Source organism: Aulonocara stuartgranti (assembly GCF_965226115.1).
Source record: "Aulonocara stuartgranti genome assembly, chromosome: 10".
Taxonomy (NCBI): Eukaryota; Metazoa; Chordata; class Actinopteri; order Cichliformes; family Cichlidae; genus Aulonocara; species Aulonocara stuartgranti.
The window spans coordinates 5,851,844-5,878,881 of record NC_138946.1 but is presented as its reverse complement, the minus strand read 5'-3'; the positions used below and the strand labels follow the sequence as shown (position 1 = coordinate 5,878,881).

General features: G+C 41.5%; 1 protein-coding gene across 4 annotated transcripts in view; it reads right to left on the bottom strand.

Moving 5' to 3' along the window:
• Positions 1-3,510: 3,510 nt before the first annotated feature.
• gtf2ird1 (GTF2I repeat domain containing 1) overlaps positions 3,511-27,038 on the bottom strand; it is a 43,991-nt gene continuing 20,463 nt past the window's right edge. The window contains exons 7-28 of one of the 4 annotated variants that reach the window (XR_014279393.1): positions 26,635-26,730; positions 25,611-25,694; positions 23,877-24,060; positions 20,925-20,950; positions 19,304-19,430; positions 17,670-17,713; positions 17,338-17,418; positions 15,973-16,128; positions 12,676-12,729; positions 12,162-12,242; positions 10,027-10,210; positions 9,844-9,905; positions 9,467-9,538; positions 9,074-9,341; positions 8,787-8,815; positions 8,625-8,672; positions 8,457-8,534; positions 7,080-7,272; positions 6,612-6,649; positions 6,408-6,517; positions 4,581-6,309; positions 3,511-4,478 (exon numbers count right to left, since the gene is read on the bottom strand). Coding sequence is in view for 3 of the 4 variants with exons in the window: in XM_082549925.1 (XP_082406051.1) it covers positions 4,410-4,478; positions 6,408-6,517; positions 6,612-6,649; positions 7,080-7,272; positions 8,457-8,534; positions 8,625-8,672; positions 8,787-8,815; positions 9,074-9,341; positions 9,467-9,538; positions 9,844-9,905; positions 10,027-10,210; positions 12,162-12,242; positions 12,676-12,729; positions 15,973-16,128; positions 17,338-17,418; positions 17,670-17,713; positions 19,304-19,430; positions 20,925-20,950; positions 23,877-24,060; positions 25,611-25,694; positions 26,635-26,730 (2,084 nt within the window). In the remaining variant the exon portion in view is untranslated. Of the gene's footprint in view, positions 6,310-6,407; positions 6,518-6,611; positions 6,650-7,079; positions 7,273-8,456; positions 8,535-8,624; positions 8,673-8,786; positions 8,816-9,073; positions 9,342-9,466; positions 9,539-9,843; positions 9,906-10,026; positions 10,211-12,161; positions 12,243-12,675; positions 12,730-15,972; positions 16,129-17,337; positions 17,419-17,669; positions 17,714-19,303; positions 19,431-20,924; positions 20,951-23,876; positions 24,061-25,610; positions 25,695-26,634; positions 26,731-27,038 lie in introns of all 4 variants that reach the window. The other 3 variants (XM_082549927.1, XM_082549925.1, XM_082549926.1) reach the window with 3 other exon arrangements.

Sequence of the window (27,038 nt, the reverse complement as noted above, 5' to 3'; positions counted from 1 at the left end):
AGATGTCACCCTGGGTCTACACACCTGAATCAAATGATTAGTTCATCACCAGGCCTCTGGAGAACTTCGAGACATGTTGAGGAGGTAATTTAGCCATTTAAATCAGCTATAAATTTAAATCAGCTATAAATGTCACCACCAGGAGGTGGTGTTAAAACACCACCTCCTGGTGGTGACATTTATATCTAAAGTTGCAGAAGGAAATTACATAAAGTACCTTTAAAGCTCAGTGGGGATGTAAAAGCTTTATCTACCTAACCCCTCCAGTTTAACTCCAGACACTGGATTAATGTGTTCTGATCAGATTCCACTGACTGGTCTAAACATGAAACACTCCTAGTTATGACGCAATAATAGGCATGGGTCAAGTAGAGGTGAGGTGCCTGCATTAGGCGCCAGTTGTGGCATGAGTTCAGGTTTATTAATAGGCTTAAACACGGGCCAGCTTTAGGGCTTAAACTTGGCCCTGGGTATGAAATGCTGCAGGTTATTACTGGTCCTGGGTCACCAGATGCTGCTAAGAAACCAATCCAGCCCCTCCTGTTACAACATCTGCCATGACTTTTTGATTCAGACATAGCTCAGTCCCAGCCACCCAATCCCACGGCTGCTTATTCCACCGAGAAGAGCTAAAAAGAAACACAAATACGGATCTCTGTTTTCTAGTTGTGACTCTATGCTCCCATCATTCATAGCAAGAAGCTGTTAAACAAGAAGTGCTTTCAAAGCCTTTAGGACGTAGCTGCCGAGGAGTCTTTATGTATGCCCTGTGTGTTCAGTGCACTGCTCGGTGCCTTCTGAGCAGTTTTAGTTATCTAGCTGCAGAGCACGAACCCATTGCTTCCTGCTAAATAAATGTTCCTTTAACCACTCAAACATTTATTTCTAGTGGAAATGTTAAGGGGAGAACATGACCGCTTGGCAGGGTATTTCACTTTGACTCTGTCTTAATGGACTCTTAAGTGCACAGAAGAGCTTTTTTGCTTGAAGTTACCTGCAGCAAGCAGAGAATTATGGATAGCAACAATAACGTCCCGTGTTTCCCTGCCAAGAAGGTTAGGTTTGTGCTGCTGTGAGTCAGTTTGTCTTTTTTTAGCAGGATGAGGTGAAAACTACTGGGGCACATTTTTGTGAAGGCTGGTGGATAAGTGGAGTGTACTGAAAGGAATTTGGAAGACAGGAGGCAGCGACCTCTCCGGGTGAACAGTGAAGCCAACAGTTGGACGCAACTACAGTTCCTGGAGTGGCCACTTGAGGCAGACTGCAGTGGTGAGCCAATCCCCATGGACTTTCGTGTTAAAATGACCGACTTTAGAGCTGAAATACAAGTTTACAGCTCAGTATGAAGAGATATCTTTGTAATCTTTAGGCAGATTCCGCCTTCATAATAGTAATTGCACTTTTGCAATTTTTTAATGCACCTTTTTCATGAATGGTGTACTGCTGTGTACGGATTCCTTTGATTAACTGAGTTCATATAGGGCTGAAATCCCAAATGTTCCCAATATTTGGGATTTCACTCCTAATTTTACAACAAAGTTGGCTCACCACTTTTTTTACAGTCTCTAACAGACTTTGCACACATCCAATCACAGCATCTTAGAGGGAGGTGGAATGGTGCTGCTGTAATATTAGTATTTAAAGGCTCTTTTAAAGTTCCTATCCATAGCTCCACTACATCTTAGTGGACCTATGGATCGGATGCTGTCTTTTTGTAGTCCCAATAGATTTCACAGCCTTGAACATTCAAGGATTTTGCAGATTTGCAGTGAACGAGCTTGTTTTGTCTGGCTCATGCAGGAAATAATATAGAAGGGAGAGCCACACAACAACAGCTTCCACCAAGCCAATTTATTAATCATAAACTGAGAAAAAGAAGAAAAGAAAACTGGTGCTAACCTACAACCAACACGCAACTTAAACTAGGGATGACACGCAATCAAGTGGAAAGAAAACCAAATTGGCTGCCTGAAAAGTTCCAGCCTTCCAGGAGGAGAGAGAGCCATGTTGGAAGGAAACAAACTTAAATAGGCTCCAGGTGAAGTCCATCCATCAATCCATCCTCTTCTGCTTATCCAGTTCAGGTTCATGGGGGTTAGAGCCTATCTCAGCTGGCCCATAGGGCGAGAGGTGGGGTATACCCTGGACAGATGTCTAGTCTGTCCGGTGACATCATTTCCTGTTTTAGAAGGGAGCAGCTCTTAATTAGGACCTGAAAAGGAGGAAGCAAAGCAGGCCTTCCAACCAGTACTGACAAAACCAGCGCAGTCACCAGAACTAAATACATAACAGCAAATGTGGGAAACTAAACGGTGTGCTAAACTACAAACTCCAACAGTCCTAGTAAATAATGTTTATTTACTAATGACACATGTTTTCAGCCATTTTATCCCACATTTATGGAGTTGTACTGGGGTACAGTAAATATAATGAAAATCATTATTTGTGTAGTGTTTAAAACACTCTTCCAAAATACTAAAATTACTAAAGTTACTAGTTGTTTTAATCTGGGAAAAGAGCTTTAAACGCGGCTCGTCCATTTCCTATATATGGAATAGGTGACGGAAATCTTTAGGACATAAATATGCAGCAATTTCTCCTAAATCAAGGACTGAGATATTATTTTTGAAAAAAATAAGGCTGCTTAAATGAGAACTTCGATTGGTAAATATGACTATATAATTATTTATAATAGAAATATCCATGGGCCTTACTGAGCTATTAAACTTAATATTGATAGATTAATTTTTGTCTACTGAGTAAATAGTAGAAACTTAACATTTCAAGAACTGATTTTTCAAAATCAGCACATTTGGAGGACTTCTAATGATATTTCTTATCGCTTCTACGCAGATGACATTCAGTTGTATATGTCAAGCCTACAGTTACATATTACAAGCCCAGCACGGGTTAGCAGACAGTCTTCTCCGACTCAATAAAAAACAAGAGCCCTCGTTTGGGCCCTGACAGATTTTGCCTGATGGAAATTTTAGGTCCCTTTGCCACTTTTCTTAAATGTTCAATCAAGAACTTTGCAAGCTCACATTAAATCTCTGGCTCTCTCATAGTTTACCAATTAAAAACATTGCCAAGTTGACTTCCACTGTGTCATACTCTGAATTGAAAATTATTATTTATGCCTTTATTTTGTCACGTTTGAATTATTGTAATTCTGTTAAAAAGCAGCTAAAAACTCTTTGTTTTAAAAAAAAAAACATATTTTTGACCTCTTGTTTTTATGCTCCGGCAGGTTTGTTCTGTAACACTTTGTGATATTTATCTTGAAAGGTACAATATAAATACAAATTTTGCTTACTTGCTAGCGACAGTAACAATATTCAGGTTCCTGTCGTTGACATTTAAGCCTAGACTAACAGCTTTTAGTTATTTGTCATCATATTTAATCCTCATTATGGGCTCAACTCACCACCTTCTTGCTTTTTTACACTCCTCTTCATTTTCATTAAGTTGACCCCCCCCTCGCCAACACCAAAACAAACTACTACAAAATGAAAGTGCAAGGCAACACATTTTATTTCAAAGGCCTAATTGGCGTTAAGGTACAGCATATTAAATATTGTTAGTCCAGAGACAGTCACCGCAGAATAACATACCATTCTTTTCTTTACATGATACATTCAGGCTGACTTAAAATGACAATATTTTACAAATCGTTAATGTAGTGCTAACATAAAAAAGGCTGTTTACCGAGTGTCTCGTTTTCAATGCGAGCAGAGGTTTTCCCTGCTCCGTGGGGCAGACTCTGAGTCCGTTTTGTCTCCTTTAATTTCTAAAATCTTGCCGTCACCCCAACACCCAATTAAGACACTTCATTTTAATCATGTTTTCAGCGGTTACCTGTAGTTACTGAGTGCTAGTAGCATCTGTTAGTGTTGTGATAGTTCCTCGAAGAGCTGTGTAACAGAATAATATATTTTACATCCCTGCACATAATGTTATATTTTAATAATAAATATAATAAATAAAAAGTACAAATATCTGAATAATATGGAACCATATCATTATGAAAGACATTTTCTGTCAGTAATACATTGCAACCAAATGCTGGAAAACAACAGCATGACTCATTTTATAAAATGCAAGGGCAAATAACACGACGTCGGTAATATTTGCAGTTTGTAAAAAAAACAACAAGATTACTGTCGCGACCAGCTGATAGCAGTCCCGTCGAGCCGACATCTGCCCTGCAACGTTTCGACCCACATACATTCTGTTGTTCCTCAACACTCGAGCATCATTCTCAGAGTCAAACCTGCAGCTCTCTGTATTCAGTCTGGAGAGATCGTTAAGTTGTAGCACTGGTAAAGTGTTAGTGTTGCACTGTGGAAGAGTGGCGAGTGTTGACAAACTCCTCCTTGAATCCCTTTGCTGCCGCCCTGGTTCCTCCTTCAGTAATTGACTTTCCCGGGAACCTGCACGTTCACTCCACTGTAGTCCACCATGTACATGGGCCACTGCTGCAGGGAAGAAGCATAATGGTGGAGAAAATGATTTCATTACTGCAAAATGTTGCTGACCTTGCCTCTAAACCTGTTTTAATATTACATTTCAGTACTTACAGTTGAACACACAGTCATCTACTGCAGTTTAAGGTGTTTTATCGACTCCGACTCCATCAGCGACCGGGGTTTCCTGCCTTTTCACGCCAATATCTTTTGGCTTTTTTCTAAATTATCCAATTTATGCCAGCTCTCTGGTTTGCTTAGCCTGCCCATTTGTATGGAGGTATCACCACAGATGAAGGACGTGCCTAGTCACTAATTTACTCCTCAGCCTCCTAGTAGACGCACCTGTGGTATCAATTTCACAATCCTACGTCATCTTGTTTTGAAGTTATCGCATTAAGAAGATTGAGAAAACATGAACTTATGGGGAGAGGACCATCAGCTTTTTACTGATCTGATATTAGATGTGCTTTAACCCAATAAGGCGAAGTGTATCATATTTGACCCACGAGTTTTGAGACCTCTACATCATCATCCCCTTAAATGATTTTATTTGTTTAAAATAAACAAACTACGAGGAATAAATTATAGAGAAATGTGGGATGTAACAAAAATGAAATTAATGGGTACAAAAAGGTTACACCCCCCAAAAAAATAAATCAATCAATCAATCAATCAATCAATCAAAAAACACCAACAGTGCCATCTTTGCCTTCTCCAGTTCACAGCTCCACCCCTCACTAGCAGCTGAACACACCAACAGTCAGTGAGCTGGCGTAGCATGATAGACTTTGCATATGAAGCAAAATGCCAGGGAAAGGCCGAGGATGCAATAAGCCTGCATGCAAACAAGACAACCAAGTGGTGGCAACGAAGCTGAAACAACCTTTGCAAAGCATCGTAAACGCCGACATCCTGGGATTTGAGAGGTCAGTAAAAGTTCCTGGTACAACGACGCTGAACCATTAAACAGTCACCACATCATTTAACTGTTACCTGGCTGCTACATTCTCCGTTTGTTCAGTTATCATTGTACCATTGTGGTTCTGCCTAGTTAACGTGTGAGCTGGGACATTAACAGGGAGCATCAGTTTAACTATTTGTGTCTAATAATGTGTTGTTTCTAAAACATCTACCAGACATTAAAGGGATAAATATGGTAAATATGCTACCAAGTCACCAGAAGCACAGAAAACAAGCAGAGCTGTAGCTCTCGCAGTTATACATGAAGCCTACGTGGAAGTTCAACAAGGAACTCCTGTCCTATTTCCTGCTGCCAGGATCTTGTTCTGTTATGATGGATCATCGAAGTTTTCCCCGTTTCCCTCGTTATCAGTATTGAGTTTGAAACTTTACATCCTGACATCCCTGGATACAGCGTGGCTAACGTTAGCAGTGCTAGCTGTGTTCCTTTCCTCCTTGTGCGCGTTAACACATCGTGTCGTCAGAGTCAGTGACACGGCTGATATATAACCGCTCATTTTCTCAGTCAGTCCTGAATAGCTGCGCTGCTTACCTTCCACTTTGCTAAAACCGCTACTATAAACCTACCTGTCACAGGAAGAGAGGCTGTGCCACCTGTCGGGACTGGTGATGGCTGCAGTTACATGTCAGAGGCTGCCGTCTGACAGCAGCTAAATGCTCCACGTACACTGCACTTAAGCTGATACGCATTCTGTTAGGCGTCTTAAATGCTTGAGTTTCTCTGACTGATCGAAGCTACAGTTAAGTCGAGGTAAAGGGGGGCTTCCTTATTAAAGTGCATTTTTGCCCTAACAGCAGGCCAGCATGCTGTAGCTCTGAAATCAAAGTGTATTTAAGGTTTTTAAGAGTCTTTAAGGACCTGTGTGAGTAAGAACAGAAGAATAAAGATGTCCTAGTATTCATCAACTAGCTTATGATTTCATATGGTGAAGAAAATATATATTTTATTTAATGTACCATCACTGGAATCTGATTGCTTGATATTCCCAGGTCGGAGGAGGCAGGCACTTGGTTGCTCTCCTGGACTCTCTTGCGTTTCCGTCGATTAGTGGAGGCGTCTGTTCCTACTGAAGGCACAAAGCAAAGGCTTTTACTCTGGAGGCACACGCAGCACAGAAAGCCTCACTTCCATCAACAGAAGGTTGTTTGTGTAACACTTACCTGTGTTACAAGCTTGGCTACAGATTTCTGCAAAAGGTCTGAACAGGAGAGAGAAAAGGCCGGGTCATTTTAGGTGATGTAGCTGCATTTTTGTTTCTTTAAAGATACAACCTTTTTTTTGTAACTATAAAAAACATTCCTGAATTCTAATTAGCCCTCTATTCAGACTGCACTTACTTGATACCTAGAGAAAAAAAATCCCTGAATTGTGCACGATTTAAAGCTTTGCCTTCATTCTTTCATCATAGCTTAACTGCTTGGATGTCAAAACGTTGTTTTCTATTTCATTTTATTTACATTTGCTGTGGAAGATTTATTCTTTGACATCTTAGAGGCTGGATTTAAATCCAAAGCATAAATAAACCATAATGAGCTTAACTACCGAGAAGCAAAACCCTAAATTCCCGCTGAAATGTACGGTGCAGCGACGGCTAGCGCTGCTGAACATTCCGGTGTCGCTGCACTCACTGTAGCTGGCTCTTGATGTTGAATGTTATTTTATCTGCGGCTTGAAGGATTTTCTCCAGGCACACGATGTCGTAGGTGTTTGGGTTTCGGAAAGGGATTTCGTCTGGAAGGCCACTAACTTCTATAGACTCTGGACTGCCGCGGATTAGCTTGTACGGGACCACGACGGAGCGATCTAAGCCCAGAGCCTCACCTAAACAGAACAAACAACAACGGCACGATCAGTGTGACACCTTTTCTTTTCCTGTGAAAAATAAGAAGCATGCAGGCACATGTTTTCCCATGAATAAAGAAACTCATGCCTGTAACTGGCATACTGTAGGTATGAAACGTGCATAGAAATGCAGCGTTCTTCATTCATTTTGATAACAGCAGCTAAAAGTTCTTAAGCAGAGGTGCAGGTGCAGCATTATTACCCTTTGAGATCTTTTATTATAACCTGAACAAAGGTGGAACTTCATACACTGCAATCATCACAGTAATAAGTTAGCAACCAAAGCGTGTGTTAGCCTGGCTGAAGAAGAAGATGTTTGTCTGCTCCCAAGATCGCTGACTGCGGTTGCTGTCCGTGGTGCTGATTCAAAGCTGGAATGATCCTACAGATGTTACTGATTATTGCTACATGACAATATTTTATAACTTAAATTTGTTTGTGTGTTCGTGTGAGCGAGAACGTGAGGTAACGTGTTTGCTGAAGCACTGCGTGGTGGTAAGGGCCCAAAATGAAAGAGCGTATCAGCCGCGGGGCCTATCGCAGAGCTGTTACACCTGTGGTCCTCAATAAATAAGAAGTAAGAATGCTGAAATTTGTTAGGTGCACAACAATTCAACATGTGAAGTTTTTCTTTGCCACACAAACTAAAATAAATCAGTTTGCACTAAATCTCTCTATAGACACCACTTTGATAAGAGGTTTTTTATTGTTTACCGTGCAGACTTTCCACCCGTGGACCCTATGCATGTGGAAATGTTGTATTTTTAAGGCACTGCTGTGACATTAGCACCGTTTTTGTTTTGTTTTGTTTGTTTTTTTTCCTCTTCAGGCTTCTATACCAAATTGTGTGAAGCCTGTATTGAAATTGCTCCACAAAACTTAACAGCCACGTTTCATGAGTGAAATTTGGAGCATGCATTTATAAGACTTGCCCCTAATTCAACAAGTAGGACGAACATTCTGGATTTAAATTTCCAGCCACACGTCTCACTTATGAGGCTCACCCTGAGCAATAAGGGACGTGTTGTTTTTCTCCTGTGTTGTGAGAATTAAACTGAACACGCCCACGACTTGGACTCATCATGCAGATGAAACTGGTTCATGGTAAAAAGGTTATCCGTCTTGTACAGATAACAACAGCTCCACGCTGCGGATCTATTTACCGTATTTCTTGTTGAAGAGTTCCTTGACTTGCTCTCGAAGGACTACTTTCTCCCCCATGCGGTTAATGTCGTCATCATCTGTCAGGAGGAGAGAATCGGTCACAGACAGCATTCAAAATAAAAGCCGCAGCATTTATAATGGACGCTATCAAAGCATTTTCTCCTCACCATTTATTGAAGCGTAGGCCTTCTTTAGTAAAGTGACTCGTCGAGGTGCTGATGAAGTCAACGAAAAATATGTTTAGTAACATTAAATGTTGTTTTGCTCTCTGTGATAGATGCTGCGTAATAAATCAGATGTCATGAAAGCAAAGCGCAGCGTGCTCATACCTGGTTTTGGAATAAGTCCTTGAAATGGTCTGCATGCAACACAATGAAACAAGCACAATGAACAGAATTAGCCGACATATATTTAAAGACAGTAATAAATATCCAAGCCATTAACTGCAGGAAGGAAGACCGATAGACAGATATGGATCTTATTTGATGAAAACATTTGAATTTGTGCATTTTGTAGCTTGTTATTTTGGTTTAGCACCACAGATGAATATACTGGGAAAGTGCATCATTACCAGTCAGAATATTAAACAGCTCTTAGAGTGATCAGCATTTCTCACCTGGTGATGGTGAAGCTGATTTTGTCAGCGACAGCCAGGATCCTCTCCAGGTTCTGGGAGCCGAAGGTGCAGGGCTTCCTGAAGGGGATGCCGGGGGGAAGGCCCTCGATGATGACCGAGTCCGGGTTGTTCTTGATCCTTTTGTAAGGCACTTGGACGGGGTACTTGATGCCCAATGCCTCCCCATACTTCCTGTTGAAGAGATCTTGGACCTGCTCTCGCAGCGTGTTGGCCAGGTCGATTCTGGACAGCTTGGACTCCAAGCACTCTGTTGACGAGAGGACGAAGACGCTTTAAAATATGTCATCTGGCTTTCAACGTCAGCGAGCAGAGGCAATTCGTGTTTAAACAGTTAACGGCAAATCTAAGAAGACTGATGCAGCTCGACCGTACCTGAGAATCCAGGTCTCTTGGATACAGCCGCAGTGTCCTCCGTTACTGGTGCTGCATCCTTGGCATCCAGCTCTTTGGAGAAAAACATTTAAAGGTTAAACTTTTGTCGTCTTAAGACTTACTGAATAAAGCAAACGTTAGGAGCTTTGTCACAAATAAAGAGGAGGCAGCTGCAGAAAAATCCCTGCAAGGACTTTCTGTTGTTCTTCAAAGGAGCCGTTTTAAAAATAGCCTGTGAACTGGATTTGACCTTAAAACTTCAACCGTGTATTGCAGAGGACAAAACAAACATATCAAAATTTAACACTGCATATGTGTGTGATTAGTTTGGGTTGAAGATGCTGCTGATGAGAAAGTAAGTATAAAAAGAGACAAACCTGAATCACAGATCGGGATGGAAGGCATCTCTTGTTTTACCTGCTCAGCTAAGAGCTCGGGTCTAGAGATGAGCAAAAGATTGTGACGATATTTACAAATCAGAGAGCGAAAACTGAAATAACACACACTTCAACGCACCGCTACACTCTCCAGATGACTTTCTATATATAATTATTTCTCACCTTTTGATAACAAACTGGATCTGACTGCTGGCAGCCAGGATCTTGCGTAGTTTGGCTGCTCCGAAACAGTTGGGTCTTCGGATAGAGATTCCCTCTGGCAGCCCGGTTACATACAGATCCTCAGGGTACATCTGGAATTTGGAGTACGGCACCTTGGTTGGTTCAGGAAGGCCCAGGGCTTCAGCTGAAGAAGGAAAAACAGGAAAAACAAGCACAAAGCTTATTGATCTATTTCATTCAAGTCGTCTTATTCCAATTCATCTCATTTCTTTCCGTCTTCTGAAATCTGGGGAAAATTGCAAAAACACCAAATTTGTGTGACAGTTTTAAAATGGTAAATGGCCTGTATTTGTATAGCACTTTACTAGTCCCTAAGGACCCCAAAGAGCTTTACACATTCAGTCATCCACCCATTCACACACACATTCACACAGACTGGTGATGGCAAGCTACATTGTAGCCACAGCCACCCTGGGGCGCACTGACAGAGGCGAGGCTGCCGAACACTGGCGCCACCGGGCCCTCTGACCACCACCAGTAGGCAACGAGTGAAGTGTCTTGCCCAAGGACACAACGGCCGAGACTGTCCAAGCCGGGGCTCGAACCGGCAACCCTCCGATTACAAGGCGAACTCCCAACTCTTGAGCCACGATCACAGCAATCCTTTATTGCTGCTTTTAACCAAGCAGCAATAAAGGAGCTAACATGAAAGTGTCGAGTTGCATCTCAAATGGCCATCTCAGCCTGGCTCGACAGTTTTGATCTCTGTGGTTAGTTTACGCCTTCTAACAGCTACAGAGAGAGGGTCACCTTTTACACAAGTACCCTTACTGAGGCTCAAGTGGGTGATACAGGCGGCTATAGCTGTGAGGAGTCGCTGAACTGGACTTCTTGCATTTGTAGAGTTTAATGCGGTTATCTCACAAATATTATAGCAAGCTGTGCAGATTAATTACACTAACAAAGTCCAAATGTTTGTGCATTTTTGAGTGAGTGAAATACTCCTGTTACTCTGTTCTTAGAGTAACACAAACATATGACAGATGGAAAGATGAAAGTTTATGGTTTTGTTCTGTAGTTCCAGGCCTTACTGAATACAACATGATTGCTACAATAAGGGTTAAAAATTAAAAAAACAAAATAGAAAGCAAGTTTTATTTGAAAGCTTTTGATCAAAGTCCAAAAGAGACAACACAAAAAGCCAAGGCAGTGACATTTATTTTGTAAATGATGGCCCCCATAATTTAAAGTCAACACGGGCAAAGCAGGATAAGCTTCGGGGGGCATCTGCACCGTCTGCACCGTCCCCCTGTCACTCGGTCAGATCCGACCCTCGTTTGTCACACCGGCAAACTAAAAAGCTACACGGTCACATGGCTACACCCACCATGAGACAAATGTTGCGATAGCACCATCCATATTTCTAAACTCAAGGAAATCTATTATAAAACGATAGCTTTAAAAACTAAAATCAAAAAATAACAAAAACAACCCGATTTTTAGCTCGTTTTCAGTCTCATGCTCACGTTGCTTTTCCAGACACATTAACCTAACGTGACGTAGAAAGCTCATCCAGCTCACAGGTTATTGTAATGTGTGGATGGACAGGCACATGTCTCGCCTCATCTGTCATGTGCTCATCAGTCCCTCAGCCGGCTGAACTAAAACCCTTTTTAAACTAAGAACTGAAACTTTTCTTTGTATTTAAAGGGAATAAGAAGAACTCGTTAATAACTTTGAGCATTGCCGTGTTAAAATTACCCATACGAACAAATACCCACACTCACTCTTAGCGCACGCATGTCTATGTTCAGAGAGTCGCTGGCGTGCTGTGACATGCCGCCTTCTAAAAGGCGACTAATACTTTGTGTCTTTATGCTTTAACTCCTCTGATGTGAAAATGAGATTCTTCCTTTTCATGCCCCATCCTTTGCCCCACACTTAACAGATTCATTCTCATGTGCTGAATTATTGAAAACCTTAAATGTTCCAATATTAATATTCAGATAGATTTTAAATTGCTGTACACTGGTTAAGGAGAGATCAAAGTCTTCCTGCAAAATTTATAGCCCTGGCATAACTTCCTGCCCCCGCTGCGGATGAGGATAAAAGCTCCCCCGCTACAGGTAGCTTACCATACTTAATGCTGAAGATGCTCTCCACTTGTCTCCGCAGCTGAAGAATCATTTCACCGATGTCCTCCACCAGGCTCCCTGCTGAAAGAGTCAAGCAAATGAAAAACGAACAGCTTTGCGCCGAGAGCGCCGAAAAAGAATTATTACTTGGGGTCGACGGGGTTAGGCAGCTTCCCACCTGTGAACATTACTACATCTCCACTTGCCAACTTCAATTTGATAAATTCTACCTGCCCTGCGCTGACCCGGTAATGACAAACTGACTGTGTCATTACCGGGTCAATGTAGAGTGTGATACATTAACCGCAGATGGATGTAGGGAGGCAGAGTGGTGAAGGTGCAAAAATGAGACTAAACAGCAAAACAGAAATATTTCCAAAGGTGAGGACGCTGGGTTAGAGTTTTATTTAATTCTAATCTGCCTCTTTGGCAAGGTTACAGACAATCACACAGTGAGAGTGTGGGCCAAATGCACTGTGCAGAAAAACATCCTGAATGAGTCAGTCCACCCTACCTTCAGAAGATCTTCTTATGCTCTGCGGGGCAGCAGTGGGTGACAGAGCTTCAGCTGCAAGATGTGAGAAAAGCATGAGAACAGTGGCGCACGGCTACTGTAAAACATTTCTATGACAGTTTATCCAAAGATGCACGGTTTTATTTGTGTCAATCAATCTCTTGAGTCGTCACATTGTTGCTTTACTGCATCAGAGACTAGCGCTGGTCCTATTCTGACTTGAGGCATGCCTAACATCATTGTGCAGCAATGATTACATCTGTGAAGGCTAAACTCTTTATCTGACACCTCATGTCTACCCTCAGTACACACAGGGGATGGACAAAACAACAGGTGCAACATATGAGACTGTGATAATTCAATGTTATTGTCCATTTTCTGTCAGTGGAATATTACTGTTACAGTAGGGCAACGCTGAATGTTCTTTAATTAATGATTCCAGGCAAACTGCCGCCAAGAACACATATCATACCGCCTGTCCAAGGCCGTTATTCAACATCGCCGCTCAGTGTTAAACATACAAACACGAGAATGGGCGGTGGGGGTGTTGTTTTGCCATTAGCCCAGAAGCAGAGGTGGAAATGTGATTTTTTTTTTCGTGATGTGTTATGTGTGGAGTCTGCAGGGCAGGACTTTTAAATCTGTGATCAACAACAGGAGGAAGAAAGTGGTTTATAAAATGTTTTTTTCCCATCTATCCATTTGTTTCCGTTTATCCGGGGTTGGGTCGAGGGGGGAGACAGCCTAAACAGAGAAGCCCACAGGCGAGGCTGCCGGACACTGGCGCCACCGGGCCCTCTGACCACCACCAGTAGGCAAACATGGGGTTAGTATCTTGCCCAAGGATATTTGGCATGCAGCCAGGAGGCAGCCTGGGATCGAACTACCGACCTTCTGATTAGTGGCTGACCTGCTCTGCCACCTGAGCTACAGCCGCCCCACTTTGAGCGTGTTCTAAGACAACTTAAAGCAATACTATTTGAAAGCTACATCTAGCTTGTGTAGCTAATCCATCATAACATGACGGAGGATCTGTGTAAGCTGTAAAAGGAATATGATGCAACCACAACAGACTCACAACAGAGCTCCCTTTGCCCAACACAACATAAAAAATTCAAAATGCATCAAAATCCAGCCTGTTGAGGTAAAAGTGGGAACAATAATGTAAAATTTAAAAAACACTGTCAAAAGAAAGATACTGTATGTCATCTGTGCTGAAGAAGCCAATGGACAATTATTATGACACAGGAATACTTGAGAGTGGAACTGCAGTTTTGTGAAGATCATCAAGTCAAACCTTTCACTATACTTAAGGGCAAACAGGACTTTTTAAAAAAGGATGTGATTTGTATCTACAGGAAAGTGAACTGGGTATTCTCATATGTGCAATACGAATATGTCATTCATGCAAAAGGGATTATTGTCTTGATCAGACCTATTTTACCTTGAAAATTAATGCAAATTGCCATCATTCAAATACTTTGACAAATGACGGAGGTGCAAATAATATTAAATGTGACTGAGTGCACTTACCTTCATTGTCTTTCCTTTAGAGGTCATTTGTGAAAGAAAAGAAAACTTAAACAAAGCACAATGAAATCAATAAAAGAAAACAAAATGCTTAATGCCAAGATCACTCTGAGCAGACTCTCTGTAGCATTGTAGCAGCACCTCCTTCAGATGTTCAAAAAAGGGCCTCATTTATATGTTAATTTATATATAAGAAAGTTGCACTTGACATTTGGACAATGTAATTGATAGTGCAGGAATTTTCCAGAGAAAGAATAGAGTCCTAAACTTTAAAGTGTCCATTCAAGAAAATGTAGAGGCAGAGATTTCTGCTTCCATCCTACTACAGAATGTGTGAATGGAATTTGATCACAGGAGATTGGAAATCTTATTTTGAAATCTTGCACTTTTAACGAGATTGAATGAAAAGCTTGAATGAAAACTGGTGAAAGTGAAGTGGATTGCCCAGAAACAGAGAAAACTGTTGAAAGCAAAGAAATGCTGCCGTTTTTTTTTATTTCTCAGTCTAATCTTTAAATGCTGCCAGCTGCACAATTAAATGTCCTTCACCTCCATCACAGCGGGGCAGTCAGAAACCTCAGACATACATCTGCATGCATTTGTCTGCAATCTGAATGACCCCGGCACATTATAGAAGCACCTGGTAAATGAGGCGGGTGCAGTTGATAAAGAGAGTGGCGTCTACTCAGATGTTCTTGGTGACCTTACTCTATTAACCTAAGGTTTAAGGGAGAGAACGAGTTCTATACGGGGAGGAGGATTTAGGAGTCTCAACAGGACCTTTGAGGAAAAGTTTGGTCTCTCTAAAACTGGACTAGTGGATAAAATTACTCAAAATCTGCAAATATGCACCATGCATCCTGCTAATCACTGAAACGTTTCAGTTTGGACTCTTAAGGGCAAAGGGCACACAATTAACAACCGGCTGAAGTGTTGTAAGACAGCACACACCTATGAGGCGATGTTTCCGTGCAGCCGGTGCTTCGTAGGTGAAGTGGGAGCACTTCAAAAACCGCCTACCTTCTGAATTAAGGTGAAACAGAAGCCCCAGTCTGTTTTTGAGGATATTTGGTACAAAGCAGCTACTTGTTACGCCACCCAGCGTCAGCTCTGGCTGCAGTGACACAAATTGAAATCAAGCACAGCCTACCAAGATGATTAAAAGAGAACCTTTAGTCTAGAAAAAGGTCTATGAAAATGAACTAGCTGTAGCATTAGGAGTCAGTGCTGTAAGGCGTCCTGAGTTATGTGCCATACGCGGCCTTAGGATGGTCTGATGTCTACTCTTTCACAACAAACAAACATTTAAAAAACAAATATTTAAAAAGGCAAAACAAAACACACACTTCGGTTGGAGTCCGACCACGCTCGAGCAGTTGGTGCATGTAAAACACACTGACAGTTATGCGCATGCCCAGATTTTAAAGCTAAAGAGTATGTTGACAAGCTGCAGTCGATGCAGGGTGCATTTCACAGATCGTCGTTGTGAGGCTGGAGGAAGAAACAAGCTACAGTAGGTCAGAGTTGGGGAGAGAAGGTATATTTAAGGTTGTGGGAGTGGCTAGTAGTGATTGGGGAGGTTTGGTCATAAGGAAGTGGAAGAGTGGAAGATAAAGAACGTGAGAAAAGTGGTTTCATACGTGCTGTGGCTTAATTAGCTCCCTACAAAACAGTATGTGGAGGCCTTGGTAGGAGCTGGCATTCCAGGAGCCACAGTGTGAGGAGGGAGGCGACAATGGAGGTGTGGGCTGACGGGGAAGAGGTTACCTGCGTGGTTTTCCATTGAGTGGTGGGGAGCCGAAGGAGCGGGGGGCGGGGCAGACGAGGCAGATGGAGCAGAGGGCGAGGCTGTGGCTGGACACGGTGCGGCGGCGACGGGCTCGGCCACAGACTCGCTGGGCTCCTCCCCACTCGTGCCGGCATCTGGAGAAACAAACAGTATTCACACCAGGTTTTCAGTTTGTGGTGCAACGGAGACAAGAGAGCAGCGGGACACAGTGGAGCTGCAACACTTCTTGCACTGCTGCTGCATTTCTGCTGTTATCTCAGCGCTTCCTGTTACTGATGTTAGCTTGAAATCACCCAGCCTTGTTTTTCAGTGCATTCATTTAAACAGTTGAGAATTTAGGGCAGGAACTTCATGCTTTTTAACTGGGCAGGGGAAGTTGAACTGACAGAACCAATCACTTATCCTCCACCCTCAAAGTCTTTAATCTTGCAAAACCAAAATATGTTTGAAGGCTTCCATGGAAGCATGAACCTCAGCTAGTGCTTTCAAACTCTTCACACACCCAACAAAGTTCCCCTTTAAAACATTGCAAACAAGCTGGATTTAATAGATTGATCCTTTATTTTTATTTTTTTAAAACGTTTTTCACAATAATGAAACTACGTCTTAAAATGTGTCTCATTTGTCCACACAACAATTATTGGGAGGCATTGGTGCGCATGGTGAGATAGAAAGGAGGATTACTGGGGATCTTTCACTTACTAAGCAAAAGTGTAACTCACTACACTGTGAGGAATTAAATAAAAAAGAAAAATGAAGAATATATAATGAATCTGGAACTACAAACATGAATGAAGCTTTATTCTTTTTAAGTTTTTATTTTAAATGTCTGATTTTGCTCAAAACAGCAGAGCTTTGACTCTCAATGAATGAGCCTTTCACTGAGAGACTCAAGCAAAAATTGTTTTCTTTCTTTTTTTAAAACTTTAAAATCGAATAAGAAGAGTAAATGCAATAGCAGCCAAGGCTTTCTCTTCATTTTTATGATCCAAGGTTGGCTCCCCCTTTTCTAATTGTGATTCCTCACTTTGGCTGCATTTGAATTTATCCAAACAAATTTGGGTATCAGATTTGGCTACTGACAGAAAGCGCTCACCCACAGGAACCGACTAATCAAAACTGGCAAATGCAAAACTGTCAGGCGAACAAAGGAGTGAAAGAAGGGGAATCACACACAGGGACAGCACCAACGATGAAAACAGTCTCCAGGTTTCTGTGTCTCTGTGACTTCTATCTCAATGACAATGCAAGAAAACCCGCGTCTGCTCCAATTGTATTTTTCTACGAGTGAAAAAAAGAAACGAATCTCAAACTTAATGGCAGCCAATGGTGCGCTCGCTTACCTGGCACCGTAACTTGAATGATTTCCCCGTCTGGAGGCTCTGTTTTAATCCTCCTCAAAGGAATGCAATCTCCTGAAGGACCTGCGGGGATTGAACAGTTCATTCTGCACGAGTTCCCGTCAGCACTGTGTTTTATGGTCGTGTAAAAACAGATTTAAGCAGACGATAGAACGTGTTGGAAGGGATCAGACTGCAAAACGCGATATGAAAGCGACTCCGGGGGACGGGGGAAACCTTTGTTCAATACTCGGGGCTCAAATCATTTGTAACTTCACACAGCCGAATATCACAGAGCGTTTTTATTATGCTGAACTTCATTTATTAGCACGTACCTGCTTCGCACTCAGCCAAGGGACTCACACAAGCACTGGTTGATCTGTGAGGTAAAATCAAATAGAAAAAGGGTGATTTGCAAATATCTGCAAAACACAATCATTAAAAATCCTTTTTTGTGGCGTATTTTAAATCATCTGTCTCCTTTAAAGGGAAATTAAATGACTTCTGAGCCCAACACCGGGGATCTTTAAATACTGGCTATGCAGGGTTTCCACACTTGTTAGCACCACAGTCACAACCCCAATGGCAGAGATTCCATACACGTTAACATTGATTCATGCAGTGCCATCCGCCCACTATAGTGTTTATCGCCTATTGTGCGGTGGCACCGACAGACAGAACCGCTGAGCTGCACGAACAGAGGGAGACACCGGGGAAGCATTTCTCACTTCTAGCATGAAGGGATTTAGACTCAGGAGTCAGAGCTTGTCATCCAGGGTCACTGGTTCAATCCCAGCTGCTCAAAAGCACACATCAAAGTGTCCTTGGCCTAGATGCTTGCCTCAAATTGTTTCTTTGCACCAGGTATAAAGCGAGTGTGAGAACAGGCACCATATTAGTACAAGGAACACGTAGCATGTTTATACCAGCGGGAGAGAATAAAATCATAAATCATCACTTGCTTTAATTATTGATTGCTTCATGGAACAATAAATATTACGTGGTTCTTTCTTTTTTACTTCTTCTTTCAAACTTCTTCATTATTTCATGTGTAAAAATGGCTAATGGATAACCATTATTTTTAATAACGGCTCGATTGTCCAGTATATCAATTAGAAGGTAAATATAGTGTTCCTTCATCATCATCATCATCATCATAATAATCTTTTCTTAACTCTTTTCTTAGTTAATATATACAATATTACAAATATATTATCAAGTTAGCCTTGCTGTTAGCTGAATTTAGGTAACCTGGGTTGGCTTGTGAGGGATAGTTTTTAAAAGAATTAGCTAACTTCTTGGCTGAATACATTATTCTGATGATGTAAGAACAGCACCGACACCATATCAGATCGGCTGCAGATCATCTGCTTCCATCCTACCCTCCACCCCCAGCGTCAACCAACAACCCTCTGCACGTCCTCTTTCACTGCAGGCATGAATTTTCTCTGTGGTCCTCTTTTCCTCTGCCCTGGCACCTCCATACTCAGCATCCTTTGACCAATATATCCACTATCCCTCCTCATCCTCAACGTCCAAACTGTCCTAGCCTTTGTCTCCAACCGCTCAGCCTGAGCCGTCCCCTTGCTGTACTTATTGTCCATCCTGGTGACTCCCAACAAAAATCTTAGCATCTCCAAGTCTGCAACCTCCAGCTTGGCCTCCTGTCGTTCTAGGAAGTCGAGTCAGAGGCGGCAAGTTGAAGTAGAAATGTCCAGTTCTGCTAATGTACTCGACAGACAGGACGCAGAGAAAGAAATAAAAATAAAGCAAAGTGAACCGAACATTAATCATGTAACAAGGCCCGTTTAGGAAACAAAGTCCCATCATGGTAATGTAAATGTAACTAAAATCCGTAAACAGCGGTTTAATTATTATGAGTAATACCACTGAATGCAGAGGCACTATAAACAACGTCTGCAGGGTAATGCCATGTTTGTGTGAGTGTGTGTGTGGGCCACGTTCTGACCTGCTGCTGTGAGGATTGCTGACCAGCTCGGCTGTGGTGGGCGGGATGCTCAGATTGTCAGGGAAGCTGTCTTCGGGCGTAGAGCCCAGGTCGTGCTTGCCCTCCTCCCTTGCAATCTTGCCAGCAGCTTGAACAAACAAGATGCAGAAGATAAACAAACACCGCACGCCATTAGCGAAGAACATCTGTGTGGTGTAAATATATAAATAAACTCATGGCGGAGCGCTCTTTGGTTACTGTGATAAAGTTTAAGGGTCTTGACAAATATTTTACAGCTAAGGTCACTCACAAAGCACATATGGAAAGCTACCAAAAACAATTACTTTATGCCAAAAGTTCTCCTTTGAGAAGATGGAGAATATTCATGTTTAATGAAAATTCAGGCTGCTTTCAGGCAACGAACCAAATTTTCTCTCACTTTTAGTCATCGGTGCTTAAAAGTCACCAGCTGCAAGCATGAGAGTCAAGCTAACTGCGTACTAAAGGGAACCGTGATATTTAAAAAATAAAATATGTTAAATAATTGGGTGTTTTTTCATTTTCTAGGTTTTTAAGCAGTTGCAGACTGTCACAACCTGCATGTACTGCTAAGTGATAATGTGGTATCACAGTAGCCCAGTCGTGGACCAATCCAAATAATACCTATGAGCTCACACAGTGGGGTTGCTGTTTTAATGCATTCGTCAGACAGTATTAAAAATGGATTTTGATATTCGGCAACATCTTGTTATGAGGACTCGAGATCAGCTTTTTTCACCATCTTGACATTTTGAAATGGGATGTGATGGTCATTGGCTTGTGATAGCTAGTGAGCATATACAGGATTCTCCCTCTTTCTGATACACAGGCCAACATTTACTAATTTGGACTTAATGTTTTATTCAGTACGACCCAAAATCTCATCAGGATCGTCACTTGAGGGCCATTTGCTCTGTGCAATGACAGGTACTGCCCCCCCTGCTGGCCATTAAAAATATTGTGGGTTTTAAGCACAGAAGCTATCTATGGCTACAACTGATGGGGTCATTACACCCGCCTCACTGGCCGCTTCATGCACCACCGATTACATCATCATGCACACATCCATTTCTGCCGGCCTTTACGGCACAGCTACCCACTGCAGTATTCTCCTGAATGATGAGGCGTCGCCACTCAGACAAAACTTCGGCATCAGCGCTGGTGTAGGAGGAGCGCAAGTCAAACCCAGGGGCAAAGAAATTTCAGAGATTTTTCCACAAAGCGTCATCTTTTCAAGCTGTTGTAGCATCTCCCGCTGTATAATCTGTGAATCTCTGAGCTTCTGTACAGATAAATTATTAAAACGGTGGTAAAAAGTGACACTCATGTCTTCCACACAGTGGCACCAGGTTACAGCGACAGCAGATGTGACGGTGCACACTGCAAGGCCAGTATAACAGGGGCCTAAGGCAGTGAGTAGATCCTATTCTTATGAGGGTTACACTACATTTAAAGTAAGATGCAGCAGGTAAATACACTAGTAAAGTACAAGCACATTCGATGTTTAGGTTCTTGTTGTTTTAAGTATTTTTAGAGACATGACCCCAACTTCTATTCTTCTAAGAAAGGGGAAAGAAACAAACAGAATCAATCACATTCTTACCGGTAAAGATCCTCTCATCAAACATTCTGGAAGAGAGAAAGAAACACAGGCTGTGAGCGAGTCTGTTTAAAGACCACCTCAGCTCTCAGGACAAAACTCAAGTTGCAAAAAACTGCAGAAGTGGAACATTGTTAACGGCTGCTTTAGCACATTAGCTGCTCTTTAAACAATCAGTCAAACATAATCAAACATAACTGAGTCGTTCCTTTTGTGAGCCCCGAATTCCTCTGACTAAAATTAACTGTGGATTAACTGTGATATACTCCTGGATTGCTTCCCCTTCCTTCTGGCACATACTGCCACTCTCTGCCTGCCAGTGAAGCGTTCTTCTCCTGCGTGATCATAATCTTAGGTCTTATTTACTTACAAACTTAAGAAACTACACTGTTGTTCTAAGGTCTTAATAGGGCAAAATATTACAGCTTAGACACCAGAAAGACATTTATGAGTATTTTTCATCATATCATGGTATTTGTATTTGTGTGACATCGTTGGCAAGGAAACCGCCCATGGACCTGGTGTTGAGCACAGTCTTACCTTCAGCTCAACATAACAGAAGAAGTGATTGTGGATTTGAGGAGAAATTCCAGCACACCTGACGCCACAAACAATAAGGGTCAAACTGTGGACTATATGCAGTCTTTTGTATTTTGGGGCTTTTATTGATTCAAGACTGAATTTTGGTACAAACTGTGAAGCAGAGAAAAAAGGCTCATCAACATTTGTTCTGTTTATGGAAACTGTACTCCTGTTACACTGATAAGACCATTGAGACACTATCCATTTATTTTTTAGATCTTTTCTTGAGTCAGATCTATTCCTTTGCGTCATAGTACGGTAACCCATCTTTGAAGGATCGGAACAAACTGATCCAAACTGAAACTGGTCAGGGAAGCTGATCGGTAAATCGCAGCTTAACCTTAAGTATCTGTATACCAGACAGGTGGACGACCGGCTCCATTTCAATAATGACTCCCACTCCTTATGTGGGGATTCGGAGCTTCTTTACTCTGGGTGGACGTTAGTGGTCTCACAGGACAGAGACAACTTTGTCCCAGCTGATATTAATAATCTGAATAAGCTAAAGCAAATTGTGCACATACGTATCATTTATTTATTCATTTTTTAAATTTAGCTCTATTTATTAATTATAGCACTTTTAGCTTTTTTATAGTATTTTTAGTGAGAGAATTTGTGGTTTTAGTGAAGCCCAAATCACTTTTTGTCTATGTGAATATTATCAAGTCTGACGGCTGGCAGAATGGTTGCCTGCTCTTTTAACTATGAATCTATCTAAGGGTGTTCATGTTAAACTGAGGCTGAAGGGAATTTATAGACATTATTTAATAAAGTGTGAGGCAGGTTTAAATTCTGAAGTTGATGCTACAATAAAAAAGGAGCACTAACGAGACGACGCGCGTCTTCAGTCCAACCCATTAGCAGTGAAGACAGTTTGGTCTTCACCACAGTGTTACGATTTTCATTTTCAACACGAGGAAGACACTTGATGAGATGAGAGAAGGCTCATCTACTGCCTCTAATTCTGTAAATAACCTTTTTTAAGCCAACTTTTTTCTGATTGGCTGTCCACTTTGAAGAAAAACACAGAGCTGCCTTGATGACCATATAGACCAGCGGTCCCCAACCCCCGGGGCGGTCCGTGAGTTGTTTGGTACCGGGCCGCGAGAGTTGAGGCTCGGGTGTGAAATGTATGGTTTTCAGGGTCTTTTCCCGTGTTGTAGTTGTGTGTCTTACTTTGAAAGAAATATTTACGCGTTACCATAGCGACCAGAGAGCATTAAGGAGCAGAGAGGAGGATGTTACTCTCAATGTTGTTGACGCACTTCAGGAGGACACTGCTAACGAAGTTACACAATTACACAGTGACTTTCTGTTTATTATTATATTTACAAAATACCACAGCTTTTCTCTTGGTCGTATCATTTTATTTTGTTGTATTTATCTGCGACACCTCAAAGGCCGGTCCGTGAAAATATTGTCTGACATTAAACTGGTCCGTGGTGCAAAAAAAGGTTGGGGACCGCTGATATAGACCATATGAAAGTGTGCATGACTACTATTTGTATTTAAAAAAAGACTTAATAATAGTTAATAACGACTACCTTATTCTCAGTAATGTCAGCAGTTTAGTGAGCCTGTTAACCTAAAACTGACGGGATTTTACATTTCTTATATTTTCAGCATCTTTTCACAAAGTGAAGCGTGCGACGAGTGAAACTCGGGTGGTTATTACACGGGACATCACCTGAGAATAATTAATAGCATGGCTGCAGAACTAAATGAGCACAACACTTCAGTTACAGTTACTGTTTGTATAAAAATGATCATAGACTGACAACAGAGAAGATGCCAAAAAAGCACATCGCTGCCTGCATCTGGAACATCTCTCACAGACAATGGGAATGTGATTTGATCTGAATTAATGACATTTTCAATCTTTCCTAATTGTATTAAGGCTAATGAGCTGCCTGCAGGATTCGTTAAAAGATGTGTTATCTCAAACAAGGCATGGTGGCTCATTTAAATTAGCTCAAACAAATGGATGGAAGAGCAGCCATTAGCGCAATGCGCTGGCAAGGGAAAGTCATTTGGGACATGAATGGAAATGGTTTACCACTCAGCGGGACGTAGTGTGCTGAAGGAAACAGACATTTAACAAACAGATGGTATAGGCTGGCGTGGCTGGTAGCTGCTTCTTAAAAAAATCTTTCCCAAATTAAAGTTTCTGTAGGGACGCCGTTCTGCAGTTTGGTGATAATTAAGCATCAAGTGGGTAAATCTGGATGGATCTCTGGTCAGTGAGTAAATTAGACATTTGTAAAAAATATGCATCCAGGTGCTTCTTTGTTCTAACTACAACACTCTGACAGTGAGAGTACAAGAAATGATGTCATGCACTTTCACCAGTTCTTGTCTTAAAGCATTTGTTACCGTTTGACTATAAAGCGGATTCCGTGGCGCTCATCCAGGATGCGTTTGAGCTTGGGGACTCCGTATGTGCACGGTCTCTTGAAGGGGATCTGGTCGGGGATGCCGATGATCTCCACGGCCCCTGGATCGCAGGCTATTTTGCGGTAGGGGACAGGCACCATGTGATCTAGACCCAATGCCTCAGCTGGAGGTAGAAAACAGAGAAAATTCTTACATTTTAAATCTACAAAATATAGTTAACTCATTAGCACTAGCAGCCTCCAGTGGGGTTATGGTGATGGACCTCGGGCACAGCTGATGATCAGAGTGATCGCAAATAGCTCGTCAATCAGGGGGATTTTTTTATAGCTCATTAATGCATTAAACCAATGCCATCACTATTAGTTAAATAGCATTAATTCATGTATGCAGACGACTAGATGACCAAAGCAACAACTAGTCCCTGCCAGTGCTTGCATTTCTTGGCCTGTTCATTAAAATGGCACTTACGTTAGCCTGTTGTTAGGTGGTTGCTAGGCAATATGAGCGCTATAATATAATTATAATATGTGGTGTAAAATTCAGCTTTTGTGGATATAATTGGGATGTTGTGATGCTTTTTTTTAGGTCTTGTAGGTGGAAAAAACAATGATTTTAGCCCATATCTATCTAGGTGGTTGCTAGGCAACCTGGTGGCGTCATAATATTTCATGCATAAGAGAAGATTTGTGGATATAAACTAAACGTTATTCTTGTGAAATGTAAAAAATGTGCTTTTTTAATTGCATAAATATTAAAAAGACGTCGTGTTAGCTACATTGTTGCTACATAGTCCCTAGGTAATATAATTATGATTATAATATACATCATAATATCTGATATCTGAACCATCAGGAGCATCACGGTTGATTCAGACTTCTGCGGTGAATCTTTGTAGAGTTTACGACGTAACATACATACGTGGCCGATGTTACCCAGCCACAAAAGAAATAAACAAAACTTCAGGACGTGCTTCTCCTGGGTTCCCTCTCTTTGTTGTGGTCATTTTTTCCCTACAGTGTTTCCACTTCTTTGTATATTCTCACACGTCCATTCCAATAATTTCAGCAATTTCCAGGAATCTGCTGATATTTGTGAGTCCTTATATTTAAACTATAATTATCCTTCCTTGTATTGAGACAATGATAATTATCCTCTCACTGATAAATTAAAAAACTGCAGAGAAAAAGTATCAATCAACCCTTTTGTGTACATGGACACAAATCCGTACATTTGAGAGCAAACTGATGAAAAATCCCATAAGGGTGGGAAATTTGCATCCAGAAACACGGATCATTGGACTGGAGGTGACATGACTAATTCTTAAACTGCCTTGATGAACCATGCAAATACACACAAGTTCATCTTCGTATCTCTGCTCTCTGTCAAATAAATCTCTGTGTGTGTGTGTGTGTGTGTGTGTGTGTGTGTGTGTGTGTGTGTGTGTGTGTGTGTGTGTGTGTGTGTGTCTGTCTGTCTGTCTAGGGCAGGCAACGCTGATCCATCATCTCAAGTCACGCAGATAAAAAGTTCTTGACTTGATTCCAAATGGTGAACTTTTGCATTTGGTAGCTTTTCTCTATTAAAGACAGCACGAGGATCCTGCAGCTGGTTTGCTTGCGAGCATCCTTACATGCTTTTAATGCATCATTGCTGCACACGTCTTCACGTTGAGCTGTTTTTTTAGCCATTTGTGTAGTAAGAGGACCTCCTCACCGTATCTGCTGTTGAACAAGATCTGAACGCACTCTCTCAGCGTGTTGATGTCTTCTGTTTCCCGAATGAACGCGTCCCATTTTTCTGTACGAAAACAGAGAGAAGGAAATGCGGTCCTTACATCAAAGTTTACTGCAGCTTTAGCCTCTCAAAGTGTTTTATCTGACTGTAGTGCTAAGGATCTGAAATTAATCTTTTCCATTTACTCAGCAACAACTTGGTAAATCAGTGCAATCTTCTTAAAGGATTATTCTCAATAGCTTAGCCCTTCTTGTTTAAGTTTTCGCACAGGTCAGCCTCAGTTCAGTAAACAGTGCTTGGCTACTGTACATATCAGCCTCCAAATCCCGGCAGGAACAATAATAACAGCATGCAAAGTCTCCTCTATGGTTGTAGATTTAAGTAAAATCCAAACCTGTCATGACATATAGTGTAACAGGAATAATTTTAAGAGGACTTTGAACCTCGTTATTAATAAAATAAAATCTGAGTTGAGCTTTAAGCCTGAAAATGACACATCTGTGATCACCGTTTGATAAACTACGGCGTCGTCATGGTTTCCTAACGACCTCAAAAACATCTTCAGTTCAGTGCTGGACAATGTACAGTTCTCATGTCTATATGTATTTATATAATCGCTAAGAATAAGTTAGGAAACTGGAAAATGGAAGAAAAAGCTCTTTAATCAACTCATCCGATGAATCTGTAAAACCCATTACTGCTATTACGCTGCAGCCACAAAAAAAGGAGCTTTGATGCTAAGAACTAGTTGTGATATAATATGAGGGAAGCGCAGTGACAGCCTTTTATCCAAATTTGAAGCCTTAATGAGAGGAAATATAAGGGTAATATTGTGACTATGTGTATAGCTGAAATATTTCACATGAGCTTTAAATCCTTCTGTTTAGCTGTCAAGTACAAAATAGCATCAATGAAGAAATCTCAAACCCATCAGCACTAGCAATTACCACAGCCATTTAAAATGAAGCCAAATGCCTATATCGTCTCGGTAATTCAAACGTACCTGATTTTTCATGCACGATGGAGAAGAGTAGCCTCTTTGAGATGTGGATGCCAGTAGGGCTCTGACCCTGCTCACCAGGTAGCCTTGTGGTCTCATCTAAAAATGCAAAAATAAACACATTTCAGGCAGAAATGTTAACTTGTCATGCTTATATTCACTGCCAAGATGCACATAACCAGTGATACCCCTCAGCCTCCTAATAGATACACTTATGGTGAGATCTTTCTCAAATTAGTCTCAGAAAACCTGACCTTGACCTTGAAGTCAAGGTCACCAATATTTGAACCTGTCTTAATTTTTGGGTGTACATGTTGCCTGCACACATGACTAACATGACTGAGAGTAAAACCTAAACTGTGTTTTGTAATATTTGTCTACATTTATGAGAAAACTACTGACATTTC